This window comes from Thalia democratica, chromosome 4 (assembly GCF_965202585.1).
Source record: "Thalia democratica chromosome 4, ktThaDemo2.hap1.1, whole genome shotgun sequence".
Lineage (NCBI taxonomy): Eukaryota > Metazoa > Chordata > Thaliacea > Salpida > Salpidae > Thalia > Thalia democratica.
This window is the reverse complement of record NC_139168.1, coordinates 62102836-62130184: the sequence shown is the minus strand read 5'-3', so window position 1 is coordinate 62130184 and position 27349 is coordinate 62102836. Positions and strand designations below refer to the sequence as shown.

General features: G+C 25.8%; 2 protein-coding genes across 2 annotated transcripts; both read right to left on the bottom strand.

Moving 5' to 3' along the window:
• Positions 1-5537: 5537 nt before the first annotated feature.
• LOC145835161 (uncharacterized) lies at positions 5538-6262 on the bottom strand. The gene is made up of 3 exons (XM_082942714.1): positions 6073-6262; positions 5728-6002; positions 5538-5662 (listed from the first exon to the last, which is right to left on the bottom strand). The coding sequence occupies exons 1-3, from the start codon at positions 6194-6196 to the stop codon at positions 5564-5566; spliced, it is 498 nt and encodes a 165-aa protein (XP_082798840.1). The 5' UTR covers positions 6197-6262; the 3' UTR covers positions 5538-5563.
• LOC145833515 (semaphorin-6A-like) lies at positions 6256-14935 on the bottom strand. The gene is made up of 16 exons (XM_082940687.1): positions 14822-14935; positions 13832-13946; positions 13628-13703; positions 13157-13366; positions 12806-12923; positions 12569-12694; positions 12256-12350; positions 11768-12003; positions 11455-11589; positions 10985-11125; positions 9100-9297; positions 8061-8305; positions 7645-7883; positions 7268-7368; positions 6992-7133; positions 6256-6375 (listed from the first exon to the last, which is right to left on the bottom strand). Exons 1-16 carry the CDS (start codon positions 14919-14921, stop codon positions 6256-6258), a joined length of 2397 nt encoding a protein of 798 aa, XP_082796813.1. The 5' UTR covers positions 14922-14935.
• Positions 14936-27349: the final 12414 nt, after the last annotated feature.

Here is a 27349-nt window from a genome sequence, read left to right as displayed (position 1 = left end):
TAGCAAAAACTAAAAGCACATATTATTTTAGCTTAATTTTTGTCATTTGTATTTTACTTTAACTAACGAAACATATGTTCTGTTACATGACGATTCAATTATGGCAAATTTAAATTCCGACTATTCTATAGCAAAATCATGTAATATTTATTTAAATAAAATATAACTTTTTGTAGGACTATTTAATAATATTATGATAGTAAAAAAATACATATACAGTATCTATAAAATAAAAAATTTCAAAATTACCTAAAAATACTATATTTTAAAACTTATATCAGGTATATTTAAAACAAATATTAAAAATATTGAAAAAAGGTTTGATTAGACTAAAATACAAATTTGTATTTTTCAAATACTTTGTTCCTTTAAACAATAATTGTGATATATCGAGTTTCTAGACGTTGCGATACTAATAAAAACAATTTAAAAAAATTAATTTACTTAGATATTTCATTTTTATTTTGCATTGCAAGTTAAGTTGAAATATAACTACTAAATGTGTTTTTTGAATTATAAATTTTATCGATTTTTCTCTTACATATACTATAAATCAATAAAAATATTAGAACCAGTTTAGTTAGTGACATTTTTATTTCCTTTTACTGGCAAATTCTTTGTTTGTGTTATGTGTTATAGAACACAAAAATTATTTTAAGCAATAACATAATCTTCTAAAAAAAAACTATGGCCAGCCCCATTACTACTTTTTAAAAGTACAGTACATTAAATTTTAAAAATTTATAATCATTTATTGTAACTAATGTCATAGAAGATTTACACTGAGTATGTTACATGAAAAGGCTCTAAATTAAAGTTTCAAAAACAGTCTACAATTCTTTAATGATTTAAAATAGGAGATTTTACGTTAAAATTAAAAACTTTAACTCTGGTTTCTGAATGTGAAAACATAAAAGTTGCTAAAGTTTAGCCATTATTAAATTCAAGTATCTTTACATTGTATCTGTTTATTTTTAAAAAATTTGCTTTGTTTCAATTTTTACTATATTTTTTTTTAATTTGCACTTAGACCTGTTGAAAATTTTTTTCTTTTAAAAACATTAACATATTAATTTATTTTATTTAATAACATAGATGATGCCTAGATCGGGGGCAACTTTACTGCATAAAAACTTATTTAAGATTTTATAGATTCTAATCAACTTTTTTGATTTATTTAACTTTCATTAATATAAACTAGTTTTTTAAAAAGAACTGTCGTAATAAACTTTTTATGCTTTTGGTACATAAGCATGCATAAAAAATAATAAATCAGCTCTAGTTACATGCACTATTTTAAAAACATTTTAATAATGAATCGCTTTTTTTTTAATTCAAGCTTGCTTGTTTTAGTTTTTAACATAATTTTGAAATTATATAAATGTACATATAGAATATATCAAAAAGTATTTGTACAATTTTAGTATTATTTCTAAAGTGCAACTGACTTTTAACTACTGAATAATTAAGTATAACATGTTTAACTTCCATAGTACTTTTCATATTGTTAACAAATTATTTATACACTTACAAAAATGGCGTTATAAGAAAGTTCGTAACTTCAAATCACAATCTGAAATAAAATTCATCATAGCAGTCGGTTGAAATAAAAAAAAGTTAATGTATCTACTTAAACTTTAAGTGGTTAAAATTTAATTTTCAAAAAAAAAATCAGAACGCTTCCAAAATATTACAAAGACAGTTTTTAAAGTTAGGATCAGTAGTATACCTAAGTTAAAAAGTTTCACAAATATTTTGTCGTGATAATAATAAACTTTGTAAAAGTATATTTATAATTGGATGTTGTCTATTACATAAATTTAAAAAAGAAGCTTCTTGTTTACTTTTTCCCCAATTGTGAAATGAGTTATTTTAATCAATATTATACATATTCTAGCACAACTTTCAAAAGTATTATTTTTCATTAACAACGTACCATTAGCCCAAAAAATATTTTTATACGAAATTGTTTTAGCTAGGTAATTCATGATATATTTCTAAATAAGAAAATTGTAATTTCAATCAAATTGTTAAATAAAAATGACATCTTTTTTATTTTTATTTTCAAAAGGTATTGATAATCAAAAACAAAACTTTATAAATAATGTTTTGAATAAGTTTTAAATATTTGTTATATATCCAAAACTAACTTTTACCACACAACAACAAAAAAAAGTTAATCGAAGCAAGGAAAACATCAAGATAATTGCAGATATACTGCGAGTGATGTAATTGCTGATACGAGTTAACAAGTGGTGTTTGATGTTTGCCCACTGTTCCTTTGAAGTTAAACCGAACTCACTTTCTCGTAAGTCGTCCGCCTCTTAAAAACATATTTGATCGCTCAACCGAAAACTTCCAAGGAAAGTTCGCTTCAAAGTTTGTATTGGTGTTTTTAATTATGTTTACGTTTTCAACGCTCAAACTATTAAGTGTATATTTTTAAGTTTAATAACTTTTAACAGTGTAACCTAGCGCTTTGCGTTAATAAGTGCAGGTTTCAATGAAAAGTTGTGCGAAGAATACTTCTATTGGGTTGTTGAAGTTAAACCTTAGTCTTTCACTATTAATTGACGCTAGTATCAACAATTAATCTTTTTATAATGCTTAGAGCTAAATCGATTGGGAAAACTCTATTGAGAATGAGTTATAATTTAATTATGTAGATTTTGAAATGGTAATTTAAAAATTTTAACTAAGTATGTTGCTTATTAAGTATTAAAAAAACCTTCGAGTAAACTTAGTAAATAAATGTTTGTATGTACAAACTTATAACAATAAGACTTTTTCTAGCCTTATATCTGGCTATAATTAACAAACATTATATCAAAAAGGTGATTTTGTTGTTACAGTCATAATAAAAGCCACTTTACGTAAACGAGATTTAACCAAATAACACTAGTTAGTGGTCGACAGCCTTTATAAAAAATAAACAAAGTTTTTAGGCTCCAATGTTTTGGTAATAATGAATATAATAACATTTTCACTTTATTATTAAGTCATTATAAAACAATCATTAGATCATTATGTGGCTTCTTAATAACTACCTACAAGTTAAAACTATTGTCTAATTATTTTTTACCACTTTTAATTAACATTTGTGTAAGTCAAAAAAGATATTTTTATAGAGCTAAAACTTACACAAATGTTAAATAAAAGTATTTTAAAAAATTATAAAACAATTTTAAAGTTTAAAAAAATACTACTTTTTAGATTCTTTTGACTTGTCTTAAAGTATTTAAAAACTCAGCATTAGTTCTTTTTATAATTGTTCTAACAAATTTATTTTCAAATTTAAGTCAAAAAAGCTTTTTTTTTAATATAGCTAAAACTTAAAGTTGAAAAAAATTTTGTTAGAAAAATTATAAAAAAAACTAATACTGAGTTTTTAAATACTTTAAGACAAGTCAAAAGAGTTTGAAAAATAGAATTTGTTTTGATTTAAAAAATGAAAATGTTTCTCCTTGATGATTGAGTAATTTAAGAATATAAAACTAACTTTCTGATTCTAAAAGTTAATGACGAACCACCTGAGGATCTAGTATACGGTGTTAATAAGTTTTACTTCTAAAATTAGTATAAGTTGTACTTTTATTCTGTGCGGGTACAATCCCTTTTTATATTAATACTATAATATTATTTTATTTAATCGCTGCAGCCCAAAGTTTCTGACTTCTGACATAAGAGATCATAGATGTGTCAAAATAATTTTTACAAGTTACTGTAAGTTTCATTTTTACTTTTGTTTGAGACTACACTAAACTTACAAAACATGGAACAAAATAGAAACAAGTTTTTTGTTTAAACATTTTATAGAACTATTTTTACTAAAAAGCATTATACTTAATAGAATGATTTAAATTATTTCATTCAACTCAAAACGCATATTTTTTAAAGTAAATGTAAGGACAGAAAACATAACAAACTATTCTAAATTTGCACCTTTAGTAGTGTGAAATATATTAAATTTCAAACAAGACCACTTCAAATCTGTGATGATGACTAAATGTACTCCTTATATATATCTTTTTTTTAATTCTAGATTTTAGTTAATCATGTTTACTTAAGAAAAAAAAACTTTGTTTGTATAGTCATTTGTTAATTCAAAAACTTTTTTACTATTTTCTATAAAAAGTCAAGTTTTTTTCGTAACAATAATTTAATTTTTTAACAGTGTTAGAATTTAAAGTCGGCAGGCAAGCTAATTTTAGAATTATTTAAAAAGTTTTTACTTGAAGCATTGATAAATAACTTTTTTTTAATACTTTTGTAGCTTAACCACTGCCAACTTGTTTTTGTTCCAGTTGCTCAAATTAAACTTTTTAAATATAGTTGTAAATAACAATTTTTTACTTTTTTTTATTTGAGCTTAAAACATTATGTTTTAATATTCAAAGTAGGAAGTATAGCTTACAATGTATAGAAAAGCATAAAAACAAGTAAGCAGCAGGCTAAAAACAAATTGAATCATTTGCATATCTAAAGCTAAATAAACGCTCAACAGATTTCGATTTTCAAACAAACGCTGTATTTTTAGATTTATAACATAAGGTTTGTAAATATTTCAAACTGTACTAATTCTAGTATTAAAAAACTACCTGACTATTTAAGTTAAGAAGAAAACAATTTTATTGATGTAGGTTAAATTTAAATAAGATTTTGTATGAACAAAAACAAACCAAATTATTATTTTTTATTTACCTAAAATCAAAACCAATTAAAAACTGGCTGATTTAGTTTTTGATTGTGTTGTACAATACTTAGTAATTATTTAACTAGTTTTTGTTGAAACTAGTACAGTAACTTTATAGGATATTATCAGTTTTTTTTTTTCGATAACTGGAGTTACAACTTAGGAGCCAACTTATTATAATTAATTTATAAACAGGACCACAAATAAATAATTTCGTAACACTAAACAACCTTATATCAATTTTTTGTTTAATTACTAACAAATGTACTATGATTGCAAACTTCAAAGCTTCTAATATATTTAAAATAACAGAAATACTTGACAAAACTCAAAAAGCTTTTAACAAAAACATTAAATAGTTTACGTAAAGTACTAGCAAAAGGCAACTTATAGTACATATGCTTAGAAATTATAAGTAACTAGCTAAAATAAACTTTTTTGAAGTTTAAAATAAATCACTAGCTTTACTTTTTCATCGATGCTTAAGTTTGCCATAATAAAATAAAATTTAATAAAAAAAATTCAAAAAAAATTTTTTAGAATTTTTTCTTTATAAAACAATGAAAAATGTTAGACAATGTTTTAACAAAATTTCAAACTAACAGCAGCTTTAAAAATAGACGAATTAAAAAATTTCAAATTTTCTTTTTTATAGTTATAAGGTCATTTTGTTTGCATTTATTGTAATTATCCGCTTTAAAAATTTATAAATTTTGTGTAAAGTGAAAAGTTTCGATTTTTTTGTATAAAAAATGGTAATTTTAAAATACTTTGAGTTGTGAACAACACTGTACTTAGTTAAAGTTATTAAAGCACCTATACAAGGTAAACAAAAATATTTTATCTAGGTTCGTGTATGAAAAAATGTGTTCAGTTGTTCTCTCCGGAAGATCTGGATTCACCAACTGAATTGAGAGCTTGCCTTTTCACAGAGTTTGTTTTCACTGGTGTTTTCTTGGACTTTCTGTTCTGTGTTAAACGTTTTATGTTACAGCTAAATTCAATTTTTTTTAAGGTGTTTACTTTCAGCTAACCATTTTAGTAAAAGTAGTTTCTATTTGCATCGGCGATTCTTCCTCCAGCGAAGATGAAACTGGAGTAACTTGTTTTTGAGCGTGCTTTGAGATTACTTTGACGTTTGGTTGCAAAGTACTGAACCCTATGTTGAAACTTGAGTTCTTGTTTTGTGATTCAACGTTACTTACGTAAGGATTCTCTATAATCGGGTAGTTTATAAGAGAAGATTTTGGCTTGCTTTCATTTGGTGTTCTTCTACACTCGCTATAGTATCTTCTTCTCTTGTTTATATCTGTAAGTTTAAAATTTATAATACAAGTAAAGCTTAAGTAAAATCTTTTAATCTAGTTTTAAAAAATTACCATTCATATTTTGGTATAGTTGAAAGTCACGCTGTAAACTATGATACGATTTTTTTCTGTTGCTGTCCAAGCTGTAAGCCATTCCTTTTGCTGACTTTTTCACTCCTCTAATCGGTAAAGTCATTTGAGTGATCGGGCCTCTTACATTACCATTGACAGCAACAGGAGTTGTCGAGTAAAATTTTAACCCGTCCGTGATCCCAACCGAGGGTCTCCTTGGAATTTGAACAGAATGTTGGCGTCCCACCTGGTTGTATTTGTTGTTGGGTTGCTGGTTGCTATGGGAACGGTGCAGTCTTGGGGCTGAAAAAGGATGGGAAAGAGTGTTTTGTTTCGGAGCCATGTTTGCTCTGTCGCTTTCGTTTGAAATTTGTCTAATGTAAGCTGGGTTGACCATACAGCCCTAAAATGTTTATATATTGTATTTTTTGTTTTTTGTTAATAAAGTCTGTAAGTATTTGAAATCACGAATGTTTTTTAAATAAGTGTGTCTAGGTATTCTATTAGAAATTAGAAGAATCTTAATTTAATTTAGTTTTTTTTAAGCATTTCAGAGTTAAGTTACTAGGTCTGTATTTTATTCATAACAAAAGTATTGTAAGATTTATAATAAAAAAATTTAAGAAAAGAAATACTTAAAAAATATTAAATATGAACAATTTAAATCAACTTATAATTACATATATATTTAATTTTTTTTATATTCTAACTTATGGTTTGAACAGCTAGTTTATATTATTTACATATTTCTATAGACTAACTTCTATAGTTGCGTAGAACTCAAGTTTTACGACTGCGGAAAAAAAAAACAAAAAGACAAACTTTACTTAAACATTTTTTTAAGAACTACTAAAGTCAAAATTTAAAATAGACTGTCAGTTTTTGCGACTTTCGACGTTTGCGCCTTTTCAAAACTAACCAAATTATTTTCTCTCGTGGGATTTCGGGCAGAGCTGTGACGACTTCGCTCACCACCAGAAGCGCTGCTGCTCGCTTGACTCGATTTCCCGCCCTTTGCCACGTCATCGTTGTAGCTGTGCCGCACGTTCGTGAAATTGGTCCTGAGATGAAAAAAGTTACAAAGTAACAAATGAAGTTTTTAATGAAAGCAAAAAAATAATTGCTAACTTTGTAAAAAGAATAAAACAGCTGACGAAAACACGAATAAAGTTTATAACATTTGCAACATGCTTACTTTATGCTTGTTTCGCTTGCATGTCTGTTTCTATGCAAGGAACTTTGTCTTTTAAGCGAACTCGAGTCGTAGGAAACTTCCTGCTGGCGTTTGCTGTTCGACTGTGGTGGAATGATAACAAATTGTTTTTTGTGGCTTTTTTGTTGAAAAAGAACGTAGGTTTTTATAAAAGCATGTCTCTTCTTAAATAGTTTATTCGCTCTTACTATAATACTTATTGGAAAAAGGTAATACATACTTAAGTAGCTTATAAATTATGATTTATTTTAATATTATATACAGCAAAAAATAATGTAACTTTTATCTAAAATATAAACTTTTTTTAAGTCTGAATATACTATTTTTGTAAAAATTTTCATACAATAGAAAAAGCTTACAATTTGTGAGTAATAACGCTTTCGTTTCTTTTTTAGTTTTTCGCAGGGATTGCAGCACAAAAATATGAAACTGGTCATCAAAATGCCGATAAAACAGCCAATACAAGCGGTCAGCACTGCAATGGAACCGTCGTAATTTACACTAGATGTTTTTGTTTTTTCAATTTTAGATAAATTATTTTTATTTCTTGAATTTGTATCGAAGGTATTAATGGTTTCATCTAAGCCATCAACTGAAGCTGTTAAGACATGTTATGAAAATTTTTTTGTAATTATTTTGTTAAGTAATTGCAATTTTATTTTTTATGTTTTTTATTGAAACTTAAAAGTATTAAATATACTGTTGAACATAACTTTGTGCATATAATCAAGTTATAGACAACGTATTGTTGAAACATCTAATACTTTTATCTTACATGTAGCAGGACATTCTGCGAGTCTTTCGCTACTGTCAAGATCCTGGTCCCTTGAAATATCGTGGACAGTAGTACCCTGACACAAGTTTCCGTCCCATGTACAATACGGGTCCTTCTTTTCTTTGCATCCCTTCTCACAATCAATACCAATGTGAGGGCATAGAGGTACAGCGATGACGCAATCACTAAACGTCACAAAAAGATTCCCTGATTCTTTGTTGACCATCATTGATGTAACTTCAGACCTAAAAATTTTGTTTACATAACAGTCCTATAACACATTTTAAAATATAAAAAATATTTTCTTCTCAATTGGCTTTTTTAATCGAAAATGTTAACAATGAGCATAAATAGTTACGCAGATTACAACACCTTTTCTTAATTAATTCAGTTTGATTAGTTTAAAAAAAAGCAAAAGTCTTAAAACATTTTTTATAGCAGTATAACTATTACTAAAATATTGTAAAACAAAAATGAGTATGACAAAGTTTATTACTTCTGATACTAGTTTAGTTTGTCGACAAATGACAGCTTAAAAATACTTAAAAAGCCACATACCTAAGTTAAGTAATCACGCATACGATAAAAAAAATAATGCTCTTTTGTCAGGTCTTCTGATTAGAATTTTTTTTAAGTTATATTATCACCATGATAAACATTTTTTCACACATTTTAAGGTCAAACAAACTCAAAGTAATATTTCTCAGCAAACTTAACATATTGTCTATTCAAATTTTTAACATTGAAAATGGCTTGAAAGTCAATAAAATACAATTGAAAAAGTACGTGCATTATTAATTGTTTAAAATTTTACACGTAACCTATTAACTAAACATCATTAAAGTTTCTATTAGCAATAAATATTATTTCTTTTTAAAGTATTAAATAAGGTATGCTCTTCAATATTATACAATAAATATAAATATAACAAAACTTTTGCAGAAAATTTAAAACAATACATACTAGGTTTTTTTACAAATAACTTTAAGAAATAAATTTATTTTCAAAGTTAGCTGCTTTTATTTGTTAAAATACTTACTTTTTTCCACATTTTTCTGGCTCAAAAACTTTTCTTTTCTCAAGTACAATCTTCTCATCAGTACCGTTCAAAAACAAAGTTTTCACCACAAATCCACCTTTAGTTCCCAACCACATGACTGTGTAGTGGAGTTTTTCTGATGAAATTGATACCTCACTTTCTTCTATCGTTTCTATTGAGATTGCAGTGTATTCATCTCTGTTTTTGTAAAAGTTGTCGTCGTTGATAGTTTTCGGTACTTTTTGTATGTTTTTAACTAAATCAACCATTTATTTTAAATTAAACTTATTTTTACCAAGTAAATTGTTTCTGAACTATTACCTGCTAGCCATATTCGGCCCATTTCACAGAATTATGCGACCTGCGACTTATCTTTTAGTTTTAAAAACGTATGCAAGAACAATTATCATTTTCTTATCTTTATAAATTGTATATAATGACATAAATTAATTGTGAGTGTAAAATACTTTTTTTCTAAACATAAATTTCAAAAAATTAATCAACAATTTTTGGAAGATTTTTTTTATTAAATCCGACCCGTTACCTATAAAATTCTGTCTCCCCTTATCTAATTTGTGATAGTTTTAAATTTAAATTTAAAACAAAATTTAAGTAGACTCGACTGCTTTTAAACGTCAGCTCAAAAATAATAAAGCTTAGTTTTAGTTTACTCTTAATAAGTCTTAACACTTACACCAACCAGAAGTACTTTTATTACTTGTCAGCTCAATGCTACCTGTGTTTACACCACGTTTCAGTGACTATCATTTTACTGCAGAATTTGCATCATATATCGTTGTTAAGAGCATTTAATGTTTAGGATTGATTTAAAAACAAGTATTGCTAAATAGAAAAAAAAATTATAAATTTCATATCGTCTTGAAATAAAAATCGAAACAAACATTAGATAAATAACTTTGAATGTGCCAAAAACAATTAAATGACTAGATCCTTTATACGCCAGGTCCTTAGACCAAACTTTTTGAGCGCTTTTTTAAATTTTAAAATAAACAACACTAGATTCAAAGTAGTTCATCAATGTCTAAATATGAGTAATACGGTAAAAATGAAGCTATTGCAATATATTCAAATAAGCCTGAAATTTCAAGAGTTGGTTTTCTGTTGATATTGATCGTTTAAGTATGATTGATTATCGTACATATAGATGATAATATTAGCTCTAAAATAGTTTTGCTGAAGCTTTTAATGGTGAGTTTTCTAACAGTGAGCATTTATAATGTGACTGTAAGTTATATCAGTATAAGAATTAGTCAATTTCATGGGTAACTGAAAAAACTAAGATTATTGAAAAAGTTATTGAAACGTGAAACAAATCTAATTAAGCAATGTCGGTTGAATGCAATAAAAACAAGAAAACATAAAAATTCGTTATAACAGACTTAATGTCAGGGTTTTAATCTTATTTCTACAGTTTTGTTGTTTTTGAAGCATTTCTCAAACTTTGTTCTTTTTGAACAGTAGTTTTAAAAAAAATAAATTTTATATTTTTCTTTATTACTACGGTTCATAACTTGAGTTTTAAAGTGTTATTGAGCACCTTAACAAAAGCATTTTTTTATTTAGATGACAATACAATAGTCTATCTTGAGTAGTTTTCGAATATGCAATAATTACTTGTTTGTTTAACTTTTTTTGGATTGTAGATAAAAGACTTTGAACTTCATTTTTGTTGCTACTTGTAAAAATAGCTACAAAAAATTATCTTAGACCAGCATTACCATTTTTTGATAAAAAATTCCAAATAAGATAATATACATTGCCTATTTAAATCTCTAGATAGTTTTTAAAATATAATTACGATAAACTTAAACAAAATTTCAAACAAACTAAGTATAAATTCTTAACCTACTAGTAGAAAACTAACTTTTGAGAAGTCATAATCGGTCCTGGTTTTTGAAAATTCCAAGGTTTGACTTGGTCTCTGGCCATAAAATGAGACTTTATAAACTCATCAGAAGATGAATTCATAGTTCTGTCTCCACTTTCGTTTATGTTGTAATCACATCTGCATGTTTATTTCTCGTAAGTATCATATTTTCTTTAACTAGAAAAAAATGTAACAAAAACTAAAAAATAAAGTTAAAGTCATAACTTTAACTTTGTATAGTGCTAATTTCAACAGATTTCAAGTATTTTTTTACAAGCAAATATTTTTCCGTTTACAATATAGTTTATTTATTTTAAGTCTCATAAAAACATCATAAGTATACTAAAACCCGACAAAACTGAAACTTGGTTTATATAAATAAAACTAAGAAGTCTTAATTTATCAACTAATCAATGTTTTAGTTATGTTTTTATAAACTTTTACAAAATGATATTTTACAATTTTACCTTGAAATATTAGGATACGGATTGTTTTTGATTGGATAAATAAATCCATCAACTTCTTCCATCAATGGACTTTCAAGTGCGTTGTTTATATCATCTGCTTTGAATATGCACACTGCAGATGCTTTTATAAATAAGCTGCAAGAATTTTAATATCATTTTACTATTAAAAGGCGAACAGTTTAATCTAATTTTAAAAGTATTGAACTTTAAGAAATAAATTTTAAATGAATTTTGATTATAGGAAAAGTACTTTTCAAAAAAGTAGAAAGTTATAAAAAGCTAAGTAATAAAGTCTATAAAAAATACAACGAACTTGGAACTGTTCATTACAGCAAACACAACTCTTTGTTTTCCTTCAGTTGCAGTTTCCAAAGTAAAAATCTCAGAAACTGAAACAACTTCATCAAAGTACAAAGGAGGATTTGACTGAGTTGAGCAAGTGAGACGAACTTTGATGAATGAACTGAAAACATATTGAAAGCGATGACTGGAACCAACGTCTTTGTAAACATCGTTTTTGCAAATTTGTGCTACTGTAGCCATGTATCTCTGTTTTGAAAAAAAGTTTTATAATATTTCCTAACTGAGAAGGCTAGCAGTGAAAGCTTTTGAAATAGTTTATGTAAAAAAATATTTTAGTCGGCATTACAGTGATTTATCTTCATAATGTTTTTTTTGACAAATCGCCTTTTACACTAAGAAAGTTATTATTTGAGTATGAAAACACTATTTCACAAGATAAGTTTAAAATTACTTAAAAGCACAACCAAATGCTCGTTAAATAAGTTCATTAAAACTCACATTATCTCTAGTCTCCATAGCTGGTTCATTGAAAAACGTCAATATTTTACCGCTTTCCGGTGTTCCCTCGATAATACGAACAAACTTTGATTTGTCTGATGTTAAAAAATAATGTGTTTTTACGTAAACTAATTAGAAAAGTTAAGGATCCTAAAAGTGTTAATGTATTTTAAAACTTTTTAAAATAATTTCTTTTTTTTTCTAAAATCTTTAAAAAATGGGGTTTAAAGCTATCTTATTGCTAGAAACTAAAACATCTATTACAAAACTGTCTATACAATTCATATAAAAAAAGATTAACTAAAAGTCATACTTTTAATAAAGCTTTTCGCCGAATCTTTAGAAAAAGTTTTAAGATTTCTCTCGACATCGTCTACATTGATCTTAAAAAGTTCAGATTTAATATGCTGGTTCGTGTATCCATGATATATTGCACCGTCTGTTAAAAACATACACGTACTTATTTAAAATTATATGCGTACATCTAGAACAGTATAATCAATTATTCTAACTTACAAAATAGCATACTTAATAATATAAGATAACTAACATGATGAAAACGAGCTAGTCTTGTGTTTAGGAAAAGCTGAACAAAGTTTTATTTTTCTGGTGTTAAAACGTGTGATTGTTTTTTCATCGTGTTCGTTCAGTGTTCCGTTTTCACTAATCTATAAATAATAATTAATGTTTTTATTTACTAATAATATATAACTAATAAAAAATGGGAAAAATATGAGCTAACAAGCATTTGAAATTTCGGATAAAACAGTATGTTCAATAAATTTTTTTTACAAAACAATAAAGTTAGGTAATTTAAATATAAAATATTTTAACTTCCAATTCATTTATTTTTATTTTTGTGCTATCAAACGTCATGCAACAAAATTGTATTTAAACAAACTTTCAGAGACTTCATTACTGGTTGAGCTCCGTTGGAAGAGCACACGAGAACCTTGTTGATCGGCGTGTTAGTGTCATTGGTCGTGTATTGGACCATAGTAGTCACGTGGTTGTAACAATCACTTTCTCTTAAGGAGCCAGATTCTATTAGATTCTTGTTTCGATTGATACAAGTGTCAGTTTGTTTTTTGTCCGTCTCGAAATTCAGTTTCTGGTGTAACAGTATAAAATTTACATGCTTACTCTTATCAAACTAGATTTAAAGTTTGTTGATTACAAAGCATTTTTGCTACTAACATTAATTTAAAAGTTTATAATTTTACAACTACATATACTTAATAAAAAGTGTTTAGTTGCTAAAAAAGTGTCAAAAAGTATTTAACGAGAGTTAGGTAGCATTTTAATTAAAACTACTTGTCAGCACTTCTTAGTTTTTTAGCTAAAAGTTGAATAGTGTTTAAATTTGGCTTACTTCTATTCGATAGAAACTTCTGTCGCTGTTTTTGTCAATAATTGTTTTTGGTACGTCTAATGTAAATATTCTTTCTCTGTACCAAAAACCAAAGTCAAATGATAAAAGCACTATATCATTTATAAGTTACAAATAAAGCTTAGTTTGAAAAGTGAAAAAATTTTACACCACTATCCAAAACGTTTATACTATTATTATTGCTACCTTGAGTATGCGTAGAAAACATTGTTGATTTTTTTCAAGCCATGTAAATCAAATAGCTGATGATCCGAAGGGTTACTTGAATTCGCTCCAATAAACACTGAATACTTCTTTGATGCTGTTTATTTTTTTGTTATTTTTTGTTATGAAATTAAGTAACTGAACTTATCTTAAAAAATTTTTTTTTTAAGTCAAGCCAAAAAGTCAGTTCTAATACTTAGAATTTTAGTTGAAAATGTTAAAAACTAAAATGAATATTCAACATTAATGATGCACGTGCTACATCAAAAATAATTTTACAAAAAGTAGAAACTTTGTTAATTTTTAAATTAACTTTAAACCATGTTAAGCGTTGAAGTTTTAATAGAAGTGCTTTAAATTTATAAACATACGCACTTAAATGTGGTAAATTGTATTATACATATTTTAGTTACAACTGTTACTTTTACAGTATGTTGCTCTTCTTTTACTTTTTCACAAAATATAACTTGAAACTTAGTATGCAAACAATGTTTTCAGTATTTTAATATTTTAGCAAAGTATTTTTAGTTTTTAAACAATTTTTAATAGGAGTACTGTTGTTATTTTGTACTTAGTTGTTTATTTATAGTTGCTTATTTTTGAAACTTAAGAAGTATCGTGTGTCTCAGCATAAAAATTACATTAAGTAAATAAAAAGAAACTTTAATATATGAAAAATATCAAAATTTTAAAAGCTGTTAGTGTGAGTTTCGCCACAGATTATAGAAAACTTATAATAAATACAATATACCTTAAAATTATGTTTTCAAAAATTTAGGATAGTTAAATATGTAAGGATATTAACCGGATTAAATTAAGAGAAACTATTCGTTGCTTTTTTCTATAAAAATTATTTAGATACAACATTACAGTTTTAGGTTACCAAGCAATTTTAGGTAAAGCTACACGATTCAGTTTTTATTTCAAACATGTAAGACTAGTTTCTTTTCTCAACAATGAAATTTTACTAACTGATAGCGTTCGTGTTGCTAATTGGATTTTCTTCTGGGAGAAAAGCTGATTCTATTGTCGATAAGCACAAAGCAGACAGCATGAAAGTTCGCAAGATCATTGTTAGTTTTTCTCGACAAACCATAACTCATTTCAAGTAAACTTGTTTATCAAAAAAGCTGTAAGTAGTTAAGGCAAAGCTAAGTTTTTTTTTAAGCAACTAAAAAATCAAACCATAACTTATCAGGTTTTTTGTACTAAACGTTATTTCTATCTTTAAATACTTCATTATTTCACTTGCAATTTTTCGAACTTGACAAATATGTAATGCATATAGATGCAATTCGCATTATAAATCTGATAACTTTTTAAAGTATTTAAAAAAGTTAAAATGTACTATTAAAAACAAAATAAATTTGCTATAAATTTTTTAATTTTCATAACTTAGTTTTAGTCTCGAATTTATTATAATTGACTTGTTTTTTTCTGGCTGAAATACCATTAAACTTTTGTTCATAGTATAAAGGTTATATCATAAAGAGCAAACAACTTATTTTATATGAAAAGCTTAATTCATGACAGATTATTCTTTCTTAGACGCTTAATAGATCTTAAATACACAAAGTACGACATAACTTAGTCTACAACATTCGTCCATAAAAGATTAATTGCAGTCTGATGCAAATTATGACATAAATTTGAATTTATTAGCTTCGTTTTTTTTCAGAAGCTGTATTTACTGTACATGAAAAAAGATAATTAGATTTTAACGTGTTATCTAGTTTTTAAAAAGCTTCAAAGGTTTTTATACCTTTTCATAACTTTGGAAAAAAAATTAAACATTAAAAAAAAAAATCTGTACAACAAAAATGTTTTTATTATTTTACAAAACTATTTTTATAAGTAATAAAAAACTTTAAAGTTATTATGTTTTTTTAAATTTATAATAGACATTTGTAACTAACTTACTTTTTTACATTAAGAGCATTCTTTTTGTAGATGTATTTTAGTTAAAAGTTAAATTTTCATATAAACATAAAAATGTTAAACAAAGATTTTTTATTCAAATTCTTTTTAAAAGTCATAAAGTGTAAACAAAAACTAGTAAACTTAAGAAGTTTCGAGTATTTGAATGTAGTTATAAGTAGTTCAGACTATACAGACTTTTTGATATTACTGAGTTTCTTACTAAGAATACAAGGGTTTAAACCTACCTACATATGTTTTATGATTTTGTCTTCATAAACATAAACTGTCTGATGTGAAATTTTTAAATGACTACTTGTTTAAACACCTTGCTAAGAGTTTTATAATTCATGTCATAAAATACTTTATTTTTATTATGGTTATAATTTTAAAAAGTTTTATATAAAAATTTGATATATAGTTATTTACTTTTTAATACAATTTGACATTTAAAATTAAAACTAGTTGTTTAAATTTGAAAGCTAGTTAATGGAATATCAACTAACAAACATACTTGAAAAAAACTTTAAGAATAGTTTAAGTGTTTTAACACATTTATTTTATTTATAAAAATTCTTTAAATATTTAAAACATTCATTTTTGCTAATTAAAGATATAAACGAAACAATTTCGACAGGTTTTATCAACAAAAATAGTTTTAAGTTTGAATTTTTTTATAACTAGCGATGTTTCTGAGTGATATAAACTATAAATAGTACGTTTCAAGTTATTTATAAAAAACACAGTTGAATTGTGTTAAATATAGCGTAGAGAAATATCGTTAACTTTATAAACAGAGTACTATTTAAAGTTTTTGTAAAGTTTTCAAAAGGTATTTTATTAAATGGTATAAAATCATCATTTTAACTGTTTATGTTTTGTTGAATTAAATTTAATATATATAAACTAGTAATCTATATTAAGTAAAATTAAATTAGAATAAAAAATATATAAACTAATTTAAAGTATAAAAAAGCTTGCCTAATAAAACATTTAGTAAGATATATAATAATAGTCTATTTAAAGTCCTTAAACAAAAATAAAAACTTTTACTTTTCATGTTTTTACAGTTGTTTTAGATAGCTCAAACATATTTATTTATTAGTATTTATTTACTAGTATTGTAATGCAAGTGTTGGTCAAACAAGCAACTAAGAATGAATTTAACACTGAAAAACTTATTAAACTAATGATCAATGCTTAACAAATTAACTCTCTAGTATGCTAAGTTTCAATATTTTACAAATTACCATCTAATGGACCGTAACATAACTAATTTAAGCAATATTTAAAATATTATAACTTATTCTTTAATTCGTTTGGATAAAAAAGTATAAATGTATAAACACAACGTTTGTTAGATAGTTGTGTTTATACATTTATACTTTTTTATCTTCTAATTCTTCTAATTTTGAAAAACTGCTTGTTCTGTCAATAAAAGTTGTATTCTCTGTCCAATTTTAAGTGAAACTTACAGTATAAAGCTTGTAAGAAATGTCTTTACAAAGCGTAACGGATTTGTTAGATTAAATCAGAGTGGTTGTTTTCGCAAAATCATTTGAAAGAGCTTCAACGCTCACAAACATCGGATAGCAGTCTTAAGTTACAAGTTTATTTAATAATTATAAGCAAACATAATTTTTCTGACTGTTTTTTCTAGTATTAATAAATAAAATATGCTAGTAATATTGAAATAATTTCAGCATACTTTACATACAAAAAAGTTCGTTAATCTCGATTATTTATACCTAATTAATTTTTAAACTTACAAATGTTTTTTTTTTAAGTCTAAGACCAGCTCAATTTGAAAGATTAAGTTTAAAAAAAATCATAGTTTAAAAAAAAAAGTTTTAATTTAATAGTTAAATACTTATTTACTTTTCTCTGCATTACAAAACTTTTTTCATTTTACATCATTTTAACAAAGTTGGTTTTTAGTTTTAGAAAAACCCTCAAGTAAACGTTCACAACAAAATAGTTTGAAAATAGTTAAAAAAAAGTTTATTGAGAAAACGTTACTTGTTTCTGAAGCCAAAAAAAAAACTATAATGCTGGAGCTACCAGTTAATTCAAAAAGCAAACTTTAAGACTAATCATCTTACTAGTCTTCCAAAAAATTTAGTGGGCCAAAGACTTTTTGTGATTTTTAAATAGATTACACGCACAAGTGCACACGACTGTCTACGAAACTACGTTTAATGTTAAAATCATCTTTTCCACCAACCAAACTTCTTCTGATTGTCAGTTTTTGTTTACCTTCGGAGCTCAACTGTAGCACGTACGTGCTTCCTTGTAAGGGTCAGTTCGATTTGAGCTAGCTTATCGTCAGTCAACAAAATTTTGGTTCATTTTTTTATGGGACAGTAACTTTTATTTTAAGTTATTTTCAAACAGAAGGTTTAACTTTTGACAGTAGGTTTAATAAAAATACCAACTGCATTTGATGGAAACTAATTAAAACCAAATAAGCAATAAAAAAAATGCTTTTATACAATACTTATTTTTTACTAAGCATGACTAAAATAACTGATAACAAAAAAATAGCTGCTTGTAATTGCAAAGTAAGTTACTTTAAAAAATCAAATTCAACATAAAAATATTTCAACTACCTTCTTAAACTTGCAAAATGTAAGAGTTAAGGTTTTCTGTCGCCAATGTCAAATAAATCACTTTTACTTATGCAGCCTTATGTTCAGTGAGTTGTGGTTAGTCAAACGGAAAGTTTCAACTTTTTCTCTACTCTTGTCTCTTCTGTAAAACTAAGTATTTCATTGGCGGATGCTGCATAAACTCTTTTTAGTATTTTTTTAAAAAGTTTACAGAATACACTACTACTGGTAATTAAAAACCCACAGGTAATTATAAAATCTAATTAGAATATTTTATACTGTTTTTTTAAAGCGTCCTTTATTGAAACATAAATAATATCTTTGTGCCATATAAATCAAACAAAAACATATAACTGATTAAAAATTATTCATTTATATAAAATAAAAACTAAACCTTGTAAAAACAGCTGTTGGTATATAAGTAAGTTATAAGTTTAAATCTTTCATTTAATGTAAATTTGTTTTAAAAGTTTACAATTTATTGAAGGGTAATTGTTTTGAATACTTATATATTTTGTCATGTGTTGAAAAATCGTGAAAAATAACTCCAGCAATTGTTGAAACAAAGTTTGGAACAGACTTTAACTAATAAATTATATTTACTTTTGAAAACAAGTATTTCAAACATTCCTAAAGTCACAAGTGTTTATATATATTTTGTTTACTTTTAACTGTGTTATAACAAAAGTTGTTTTTATTTTCAAATATTTTATTTTAATTCAAATAATTTGTACAACTTAAAATTGTATACAACTATTCTAAATCAACTTCCAGTGCGACTAAACTTATAATTTATGTTTAAGTGTATCCGATATTTTATTAGCTAAAATTCGTGAACATTTTTTTTTCTATTTTTCTACTGAAAACACTTACTTTTTACCAAATAAGTTCAACAGAATAACATATATTGCGTTTATACCTAAATCAAATTAACTATTTATTTTTTCTCCGTCATTGTCAAAAATAGAAAGTATGTTTTTTTTTTAAACAAACTTTTTTTAACCAAATGTGTTTAGTATAACATATTTTAAACTTTGATTACGAAAGCTATAAAAAAATACTTTTGATTTGTAAACATTATCTTCGATAAAAATGTAAGCATGAAATTCTACTCGATGCTACTTTAAAATTTACTTTCAAAAGGTTAGGTGTAAATGTTTGCTTATTTAGTTTCCAAATATAAGTTATAAAATCTAATACATGATTCTGGTAAGATGTTTTATTTTGAATTAATTGTTTATGTATGCCCACTGTCATTAGTATTTCAAAACTATCATGTTTGTATAACAAATTACAAATCAAAATACCATTCTTGACACTTTAACACTTTAGATACCAAACAGTCACAGAATATCAGCTTTAAAAGTTTTTTATTTTTAATTAAAAGTTTATATTTAGATTTTTTTTCTATTTTATTAAAATTTTTAGCTTAATTTAATTTCCTATTCTAAAATTTGTGTTGTGAAGATTTTTTTTTTATTGCTAAAACAAAGCATCTACAAAAGTAAAAAGCATAAATAGAAAACTTATAAAAAGTATAAAAACTTTCTATATTCTACAGCAGTCTGTCTTGTTTAATTTAAAAGTTATGTACCTTAATTTAAAAAAAAACTAGTAATTAAAACCAAAAAACTCTATAAGTTTCAATTTATTCAGTTGGTGAAAACCAAATCTAGTCTTTTTATACATTCTAAAAATATATATCTTTACAATAATTCACTTTTAAACGCTATTTAGTTTTTACAAATAAACTTTAAAATTTTAATATTGTGTCTTAAAAACATTTGTAATTGTTCTTAATTAGTCAAAAATTGTGTTAGTGGTTTAAAAATAACCTACTAATTATACTTTACTTTAAATGCTACTTTAGAAAAACTACCTTAGACTACTTTAAGTATAAAGTCTTTAACATTCTACTGAAGCTTTTTTTGTATAAAATCAATTCTTCTAGCAAGCAAATTAGTGTTTAAATTTTATGTAGCGTATTTACGTATTAAATACCTGTTTTTTTTTTTCTTATTTTTTTTTGTAAAGCGAAGAAAACTTGAACTGATTAGAAACACGAGAAATGCAAAACAATAAACAACAAAAGTTATTTTTCCGATTTTATTGATTTGCTACCAGACGCTGAGCAGAACATAAACTTCATTATATATTTCACGTTTTTTACTTCAAAAATAAACTCGATACTAATCATATTTGTTAATCACCTTATGCTTGACTTTTACTATACGTTTTGTTTATAACTCCAACAAAGTTCAAAATGGTAAGCTATTAGATTCCAAGAATCTTCACTTAAGAATTTTTTTTTTTTAATTTTGTATTTGAACACGTACATAACCTTTAAACTATACTCTGAGTTTATTTAAACGAAATCAATATTTTTTTTTCTTTTATTTACGCGTAGTAGTATATCTGTTAGAGTTATAAATCAATAAACCAACTTTATAAGCAACTTCAGCTTATTCTTAAACTTTCTTTTTTTTTTGTGGAAGAGTAAAAAAATTAAACATTTTTCGGTACTTTTTTTTACAAAGTTATAAAACTAAAAAGTGATTTTAATATCGATGAATATAACAATACTTTTAAGTATTACTTGCACTACAAAGCTTAAGCTTATAGTTCATTACCAATATTCTTGCTAAACAATAGAAACTTTTTTATTAAAAAATTATGATTTATACTTTTTATTTTAATAGTTTTTTCAAATAATTGCTTAGTTTTTTACTAATCACTAAAACATAATTTCTAAATAATAAATAAAATCAGAAAAAATAAATTGTAAAAACTTGCAATTTAGCACCTTTTACCATTAGTTAGGTTAAAAACTAGTTTTTATGAGTAACAAAATTATTTTGTGCTTTTTTTTTGCGCTAGTTTAACTAAAACCTTTTTCACTGTAAAGTTGTGTTTTACTTTTAAATAACTAAATTTTCGAAATGATGTATTAACTAGTATATGATTGCAGAGTTACTTTTTGTACTTAGTTTGTTTTACTAGGTGTAAATTATTAAGGTATATTTACTATTATAATCTCTTAGTAAACATAAATAAAGCCGTAAAGCTCGCTAAAAGATAAAATATAACAGTGAAATGTGTTAAACAACAACTAAAACAAAACTATATGAACACCAAATGTTAAATTTTTGTCTTGTTTGTCATTAGCCGCTAAGTCGCATCGACAGAAACGCAACAAAACTTCTGCCGCCAATATCTGCGACAATTTTGCCGCCTTGCACTCGAGGGCCTGTGTGCAGTCAGGCGTGAAACTGGCGTCTAATTAGTGTTTACTTTTTTAAGAATAACGCTAACAATTTAGTTTTAACGGTGAAAAGTTTTTCTTTTTGTATGTTCAGCCTTCGAATATATATTACACATATTAAACTAATACTTAACAAAAAAAATCATTTAGAACTTACTATAGCTAAATTCTGTATATTACTGTTAGTATTTTACAATCAACGTTTGTAAAACAACTTCAGTATTAAACATACAAAATATAAATTTTCCAGATATATAGACTTTACCTATATATTACAATAAGATTTAAATAAAAAGTGTTTATGTCTATGTCTTGCTACGTAAATACAGTAACAAGCTGTCTAAGTTTTGCAAAAAGTTCGAATTCTTAAAATACTGCATAACAAATGTTTTCTTTTTTTATCAAATAAAAAACTTAATCATCACTGTTTTACACGTCCAATTAACTTTGTTAGATAAATTTTTTTTGAAAACAGAACTAATAAAGAATCATAAACCTAAGTATTTTTGTTTTAATTCTTTAACGAAATTTTTTTGATAGTCTGGTATAAAATACTTTAATAATGAAACTGAAATTTTGTTTTCTTTCTGAACTTTGTATTCAAATTTTAAAACTTATTTTTAGAAGTTAACAATTTTTTCTGTAAGTAGTTGTAACAAGTATTTTTGAATATTCTGTTCACGATTTATTAATTCTTAATTACTAGCTTTATTTAGTTTCTCTGACTAGCTGATTTGTTATTGTATTATATGAAATATTAAAAGTACACAACTTCTGACATAATTTTTTTGACTGAGGTGGGCAGTTATGGCTTGCAGCCGTATACGGTCTGACTGCAGAAATCTCGTATCCGAAACGTATTTACTAGAATAAAAACAAACTGTATAAAACAAATAAAATTTGTCTTTTAGGTAACAAAAACTGTAAAATACGCTGTTCAGTTTTTCGGTACAGGGTATTGTTTACTAAACGATCATTTATTTACAATTTTTCTTTCTAAGAATGAACTAATTTCTATAGTTTTTTTTTGTTATGCAACCCGCAAAAAACTTTTTTGTAAATATGGCCCGCCGACCAAATTTGTTGCCCACCCCTAGTCTAGACTTTGTATTTTTTTGTATAAGTTAATACAAGCTTTAATACAATTGTACAATAAAACACTGTTATACATTTTTAACTATCCAAGGACTTTACAATCCAAAAATAAAAAAATAACTTAAGACTTTAAGAGTATAAATACTCTTTTGAAAATATAAAAAGTATAATACTTTAGAACAGTAAACCAAACTAAACTACTATTTGATTTTATTCTTTAAATACTTAGGTAATTATTAGTTGAAAAAGAAATTTTAATTTATGCTGGTAGTTAGTATGTGTTTAAGCAACACCGTTTAATGATCTTCAGCTGCTGCAAATTTTTTACACAGGTTTTAGTTTACTTTATAAAGTGATATAACGGATCTGGATCCTAAATGTTACCATTAATACCATTTATTAGTAAAAAATGTTTAATACAAATATTTTGTTAAAAAACACAAACATTGTGTAAACATTTTATTTGAACACTAGGAAAAAGAACGTTGTAAAACAAAAAAAATCTACGTACACAAAATCTCAGTTTTAATGTAAAATTTTAAGCTATTTATACGACTAAACTTAAACCTTGTACTTTGTATGACGTAAAAAAAAAAATTAAATGTTAAAATGCGTTAAAAGATAACAATTTTATGTATTTTTTGTAATAATCGTTACAATATACTTTTATTTACAAAAATTCGAAGTATAAGATGAACAATAACTTCTTTAGCAACTGTTTGCACATATAAAAGTAAATAATTTAGTAAATAACATTTACTCATATAAGCGCCATTAAGCTACAAAGAAACATATTCTTGTTTTTTCACGTTGTGATGAAAAAAAAAAAGTTTTTTGCCGGTTTTTGGAAGCAATTTCGCTTTTGTTCGTACAAGTTACCAGCTTCTGAAAATAATCTTTCAGAACAATCAAAAGATGGTGGTACCAAAAGTTACCTTCTTGCAAACCTGGTAAGATGTGAGTATTTTTTTCTTGTTTGAGTTCCACCAAGACAAGACTTCAGCGTCTTTAGCAGATAAATTTTCTTCAGCCAAAAAAATAGTTTATGTTATAATCTTTTGATGAACTGAATCTTGTTGCTTACTTTCGTGAATACTGCACTTGTTCCCGATTTAAATGTAGAATAGAACGAAAAGCTTTTGGGAACATCATTTTGAGGTAGTTGAGCTTAAGGTTTATTAGCCAGTACTGGATGAACTTGACCACTTTGACCAGTCTCACGACAACTATGATTTTTACTTCTGATTTCAGTAGCCTTACAACTTTCTGTTTGAGATTAGCAAGGAAAAATTCAAGTCAATACCGTGGATCAACAGCTGTTGTGAATAAAAACAAGTCGTTATCATAAAGGTTTATTCGTGTGCTGTTATTAGTAGTATAAAACCATCTTTCGAAAGCCTCTTCTATATTTGCTACCAAGGTTGCTTGGGTTGTAGAATTACTTTGACCTGATGGACTATTTGCTTTAAGATTAAAAACGTATCTAGTACTGTTACCTGTCGGATTACACTTTACAGCAATGCGTGGTTTTTATTACACTGCTGCGTTACTATGTAAAAGAATTCGAGCAGTTAGTTAAGGAGGCTAACAAGTTTCCAGTCATCAGCTGTTAGAATATTTTCTGGTTTAAATTTGTAGTTAGCCATGAGGTTCTAGACACTTGTTTTTAATTTTTCTAGTCTTTTCAGCATAAGGTAGATTAAATTCCAACTTGTTTCAACATCTTGCGCAAGTAGCAAGGCTTTTTGAATTGACACTGATGAACCTAAAATGACCTGGATTTTTTTTTTTTTTTGCTTTCTCGCTAGCTGTAGAAGAATAATTAAAGAGGCCAACAGTTTGACGGGCCTTGGCTATTAACACACTTATGTAGTTTTCTGAAAACAATGAGTCTTTAATTATCAGTTGAAGCGTGTGAATGAAACAGGGTGCTGAAAAGGACTCTAACAACAACATACCAGCATTCATTTTAAATGCATTGTCGCGCAGAAAAACGTGAATGCGATTCATATTAAAACGTAATTTCTAAGTTAAATTTTAAAATATAAATATATGTTTTATATAAAAAAGAAAAAAACATTTTAGGTTTATAAATATAACTAAATTATAGAGTCAGTAGAAGAGTCTAATCTGCAAGAAACTTTAAATTAACAATTCACTGTTTTTACTAAAAGGATTTATAGACCTGTATGTTTACAAAAAATGATTGAATTAACTAAACTTTAGTTAGTTTGTTTCGCTTGACTAATTTTATATATATTAAATAATCAAAACGCAATAGGTTAAATATATAAAAATAAAAGAAGCTGATCGAGGAAAACAAAATCTTTTCAAATTAAATAGATCCGGATCCGGCCAAATCACAGCTAGGATCCGGCTGAGACCGGATCCAAATCTTTTTTTAAATTAGGATCCGGCCGTTACCGGATCCGGTAGATCACTTTATAATTAATGTACTTAGAAAAACCCGATTTACCTTTTGAGTTAATTATATAATATAAACCAATGATAATCTCCAAAATTTCGAAGAAACCAAAACTACAAAAATTAAAAAGTATTATTGTATTTCACTTCAAATCAACCACAGTTTTTTTATTTATGTTATAAGTTAATTGTAACCTTTTTAAACCTTAAATCAAATCTAACTTTTACTTAAAAGACATTATGCTTTGAATAAGATACTTAAAACTTTATGTTATCAATGTGTAAACAGTAATGCTTTTAAAACATTAATATTAAAGTTTTTTTTAATTAATTTCTGAAAAAACAAACTATATTTTAAACATCTTACTGTACATTATCATTTATATTTTTTGCTTTTTTTTTTTTGATTTATAATCAATAAAGATAAGTTTAGCTAAACTGACGTTAAGTTTCAAGTTTTTTATTCGATTTCTCATCGAGTCTTCACAAAATTCAAAAAAAAAAATTTTATTTTCCAATTTAAACTATTAAAGCTCATTTTACTAGTAGGGTATCTAACAACTTAAGAATAGTGCAGGCTATTGTTTTTTACTTTAATAATATCAAACAATATCTGATACTAAACTAGATAAGATATTTAAAGACTTTATTTTAAAACAAAAACTGTCAATTTCTAAATAAATACATTTTTTAGTACATAACAAAAGTATCATTCAGTAAAAACTTTGAATGGGACCGGGTCAGAAAAGCATGACGTTTATTTAGCACAGTGTGACTTTTTAGCACGGAGTGAGACTTTAGCACGGAGTGACACTTTAGCAAAGAATCAGTTTGGCATTTTTCTAATGCTTAAAAAGCATTTGTACTATAATGTTTAAAAATCTAAAAACGAACTATGTAACATGTAAACTAAAAGTTAACAAGCTTTAAATGAGTTACAAGTTTAAGCATTAATTAAAACTAAAACTAAAGTAAATTCACAATTTTTATAAACTAATTTTGCTTTACAATTTTATATGAAAACATTTTGTTACTTTACTTTAAAGTTTTCGACATAAAACTATTTTTATAAAGCTCTAAGATTCTTAAAACTTTTTTAAAAGGCTTAAATTAATTTTAATAAGGTTAAAATTAAAGCGTAATTTTCAAATAAAAGATGAGATCTATAAAAGTTGAAAATTTATTTATTTTATTTTTAAAATACATTTAGCTTTGATTATCATAATACATGAAGATTTAAAGTTCCTCTTATTTCTACATGCACGTTAGGTTGCATCTGTTGCCCCGACCAGAGTTGGTAAAATGCTAATAGTTACTATGGTAATTCAGCAATGAAGCGTATAAACTTTGGTTTGTTTTAAGTTAGTAATTTCACGCTCGAGTAAACAAAGCAGAGCTTTTTAACATGTCTGGCCCCGACCTTAGAATTTCGCCTAGTAAAATTTTTGACGTTAGGAAATCACAGAAGTAGACAGCACAAAAAAAATTAGCTTCCTAGCTTTAAGCTTGCTGAAGCAAATTACTTTTGAAATTTTTGCTTTATGTCAGTATGTTTAAAAAGGGAAAAAAAACTGTTTCACTAAAAACTTATTTTCTCTTAAGTTTTTGAGATAATCACCTGAAATGGTCAGGAAATGATCCTTACCATATTTAAAAAGCTCTGTATAAACAAAATTTAAAAAAATAAAAAGTATAATTTTTCGCAAAAATAACGAAAAATATTCAGTTTTATTCTTAATTTTTTAAATATTTTTTTTTTTAATTTTTTTTATACAGAGCTTTTTAAATATGGTAAAGAACATTTCCTGACCATTTCAGACAATTATCTCAAAAAACGTAGGAAAAAATAAGTTTTTAGTGAAACAGTTTTCTTTTCCCCTTTTAAATATACCGATATAAAGTAAAATTTTCAAAAGTAATTTGCTTCAGCAGGCTCAAAGCTAGGAAGCTAATTTTTTTTGTGCTGTCTGTTTATGTGATTTCCTAACGTCAAAAAATTAATTAAGCGAAATTCTAAAATTTTCATTTTTGAGGGGCAACAGATGCACCCTAATGCACGTATCTCGCAACTATTTTTATGATTATCTATATAAAATGAAAATTATGTATAGACTACAAGTGACGCCAAGCTAAAGTGTCACTCCGTGTTAAAGTGACGCTGTGCTTTTTTTGACACCTACCCACTTTTAAACC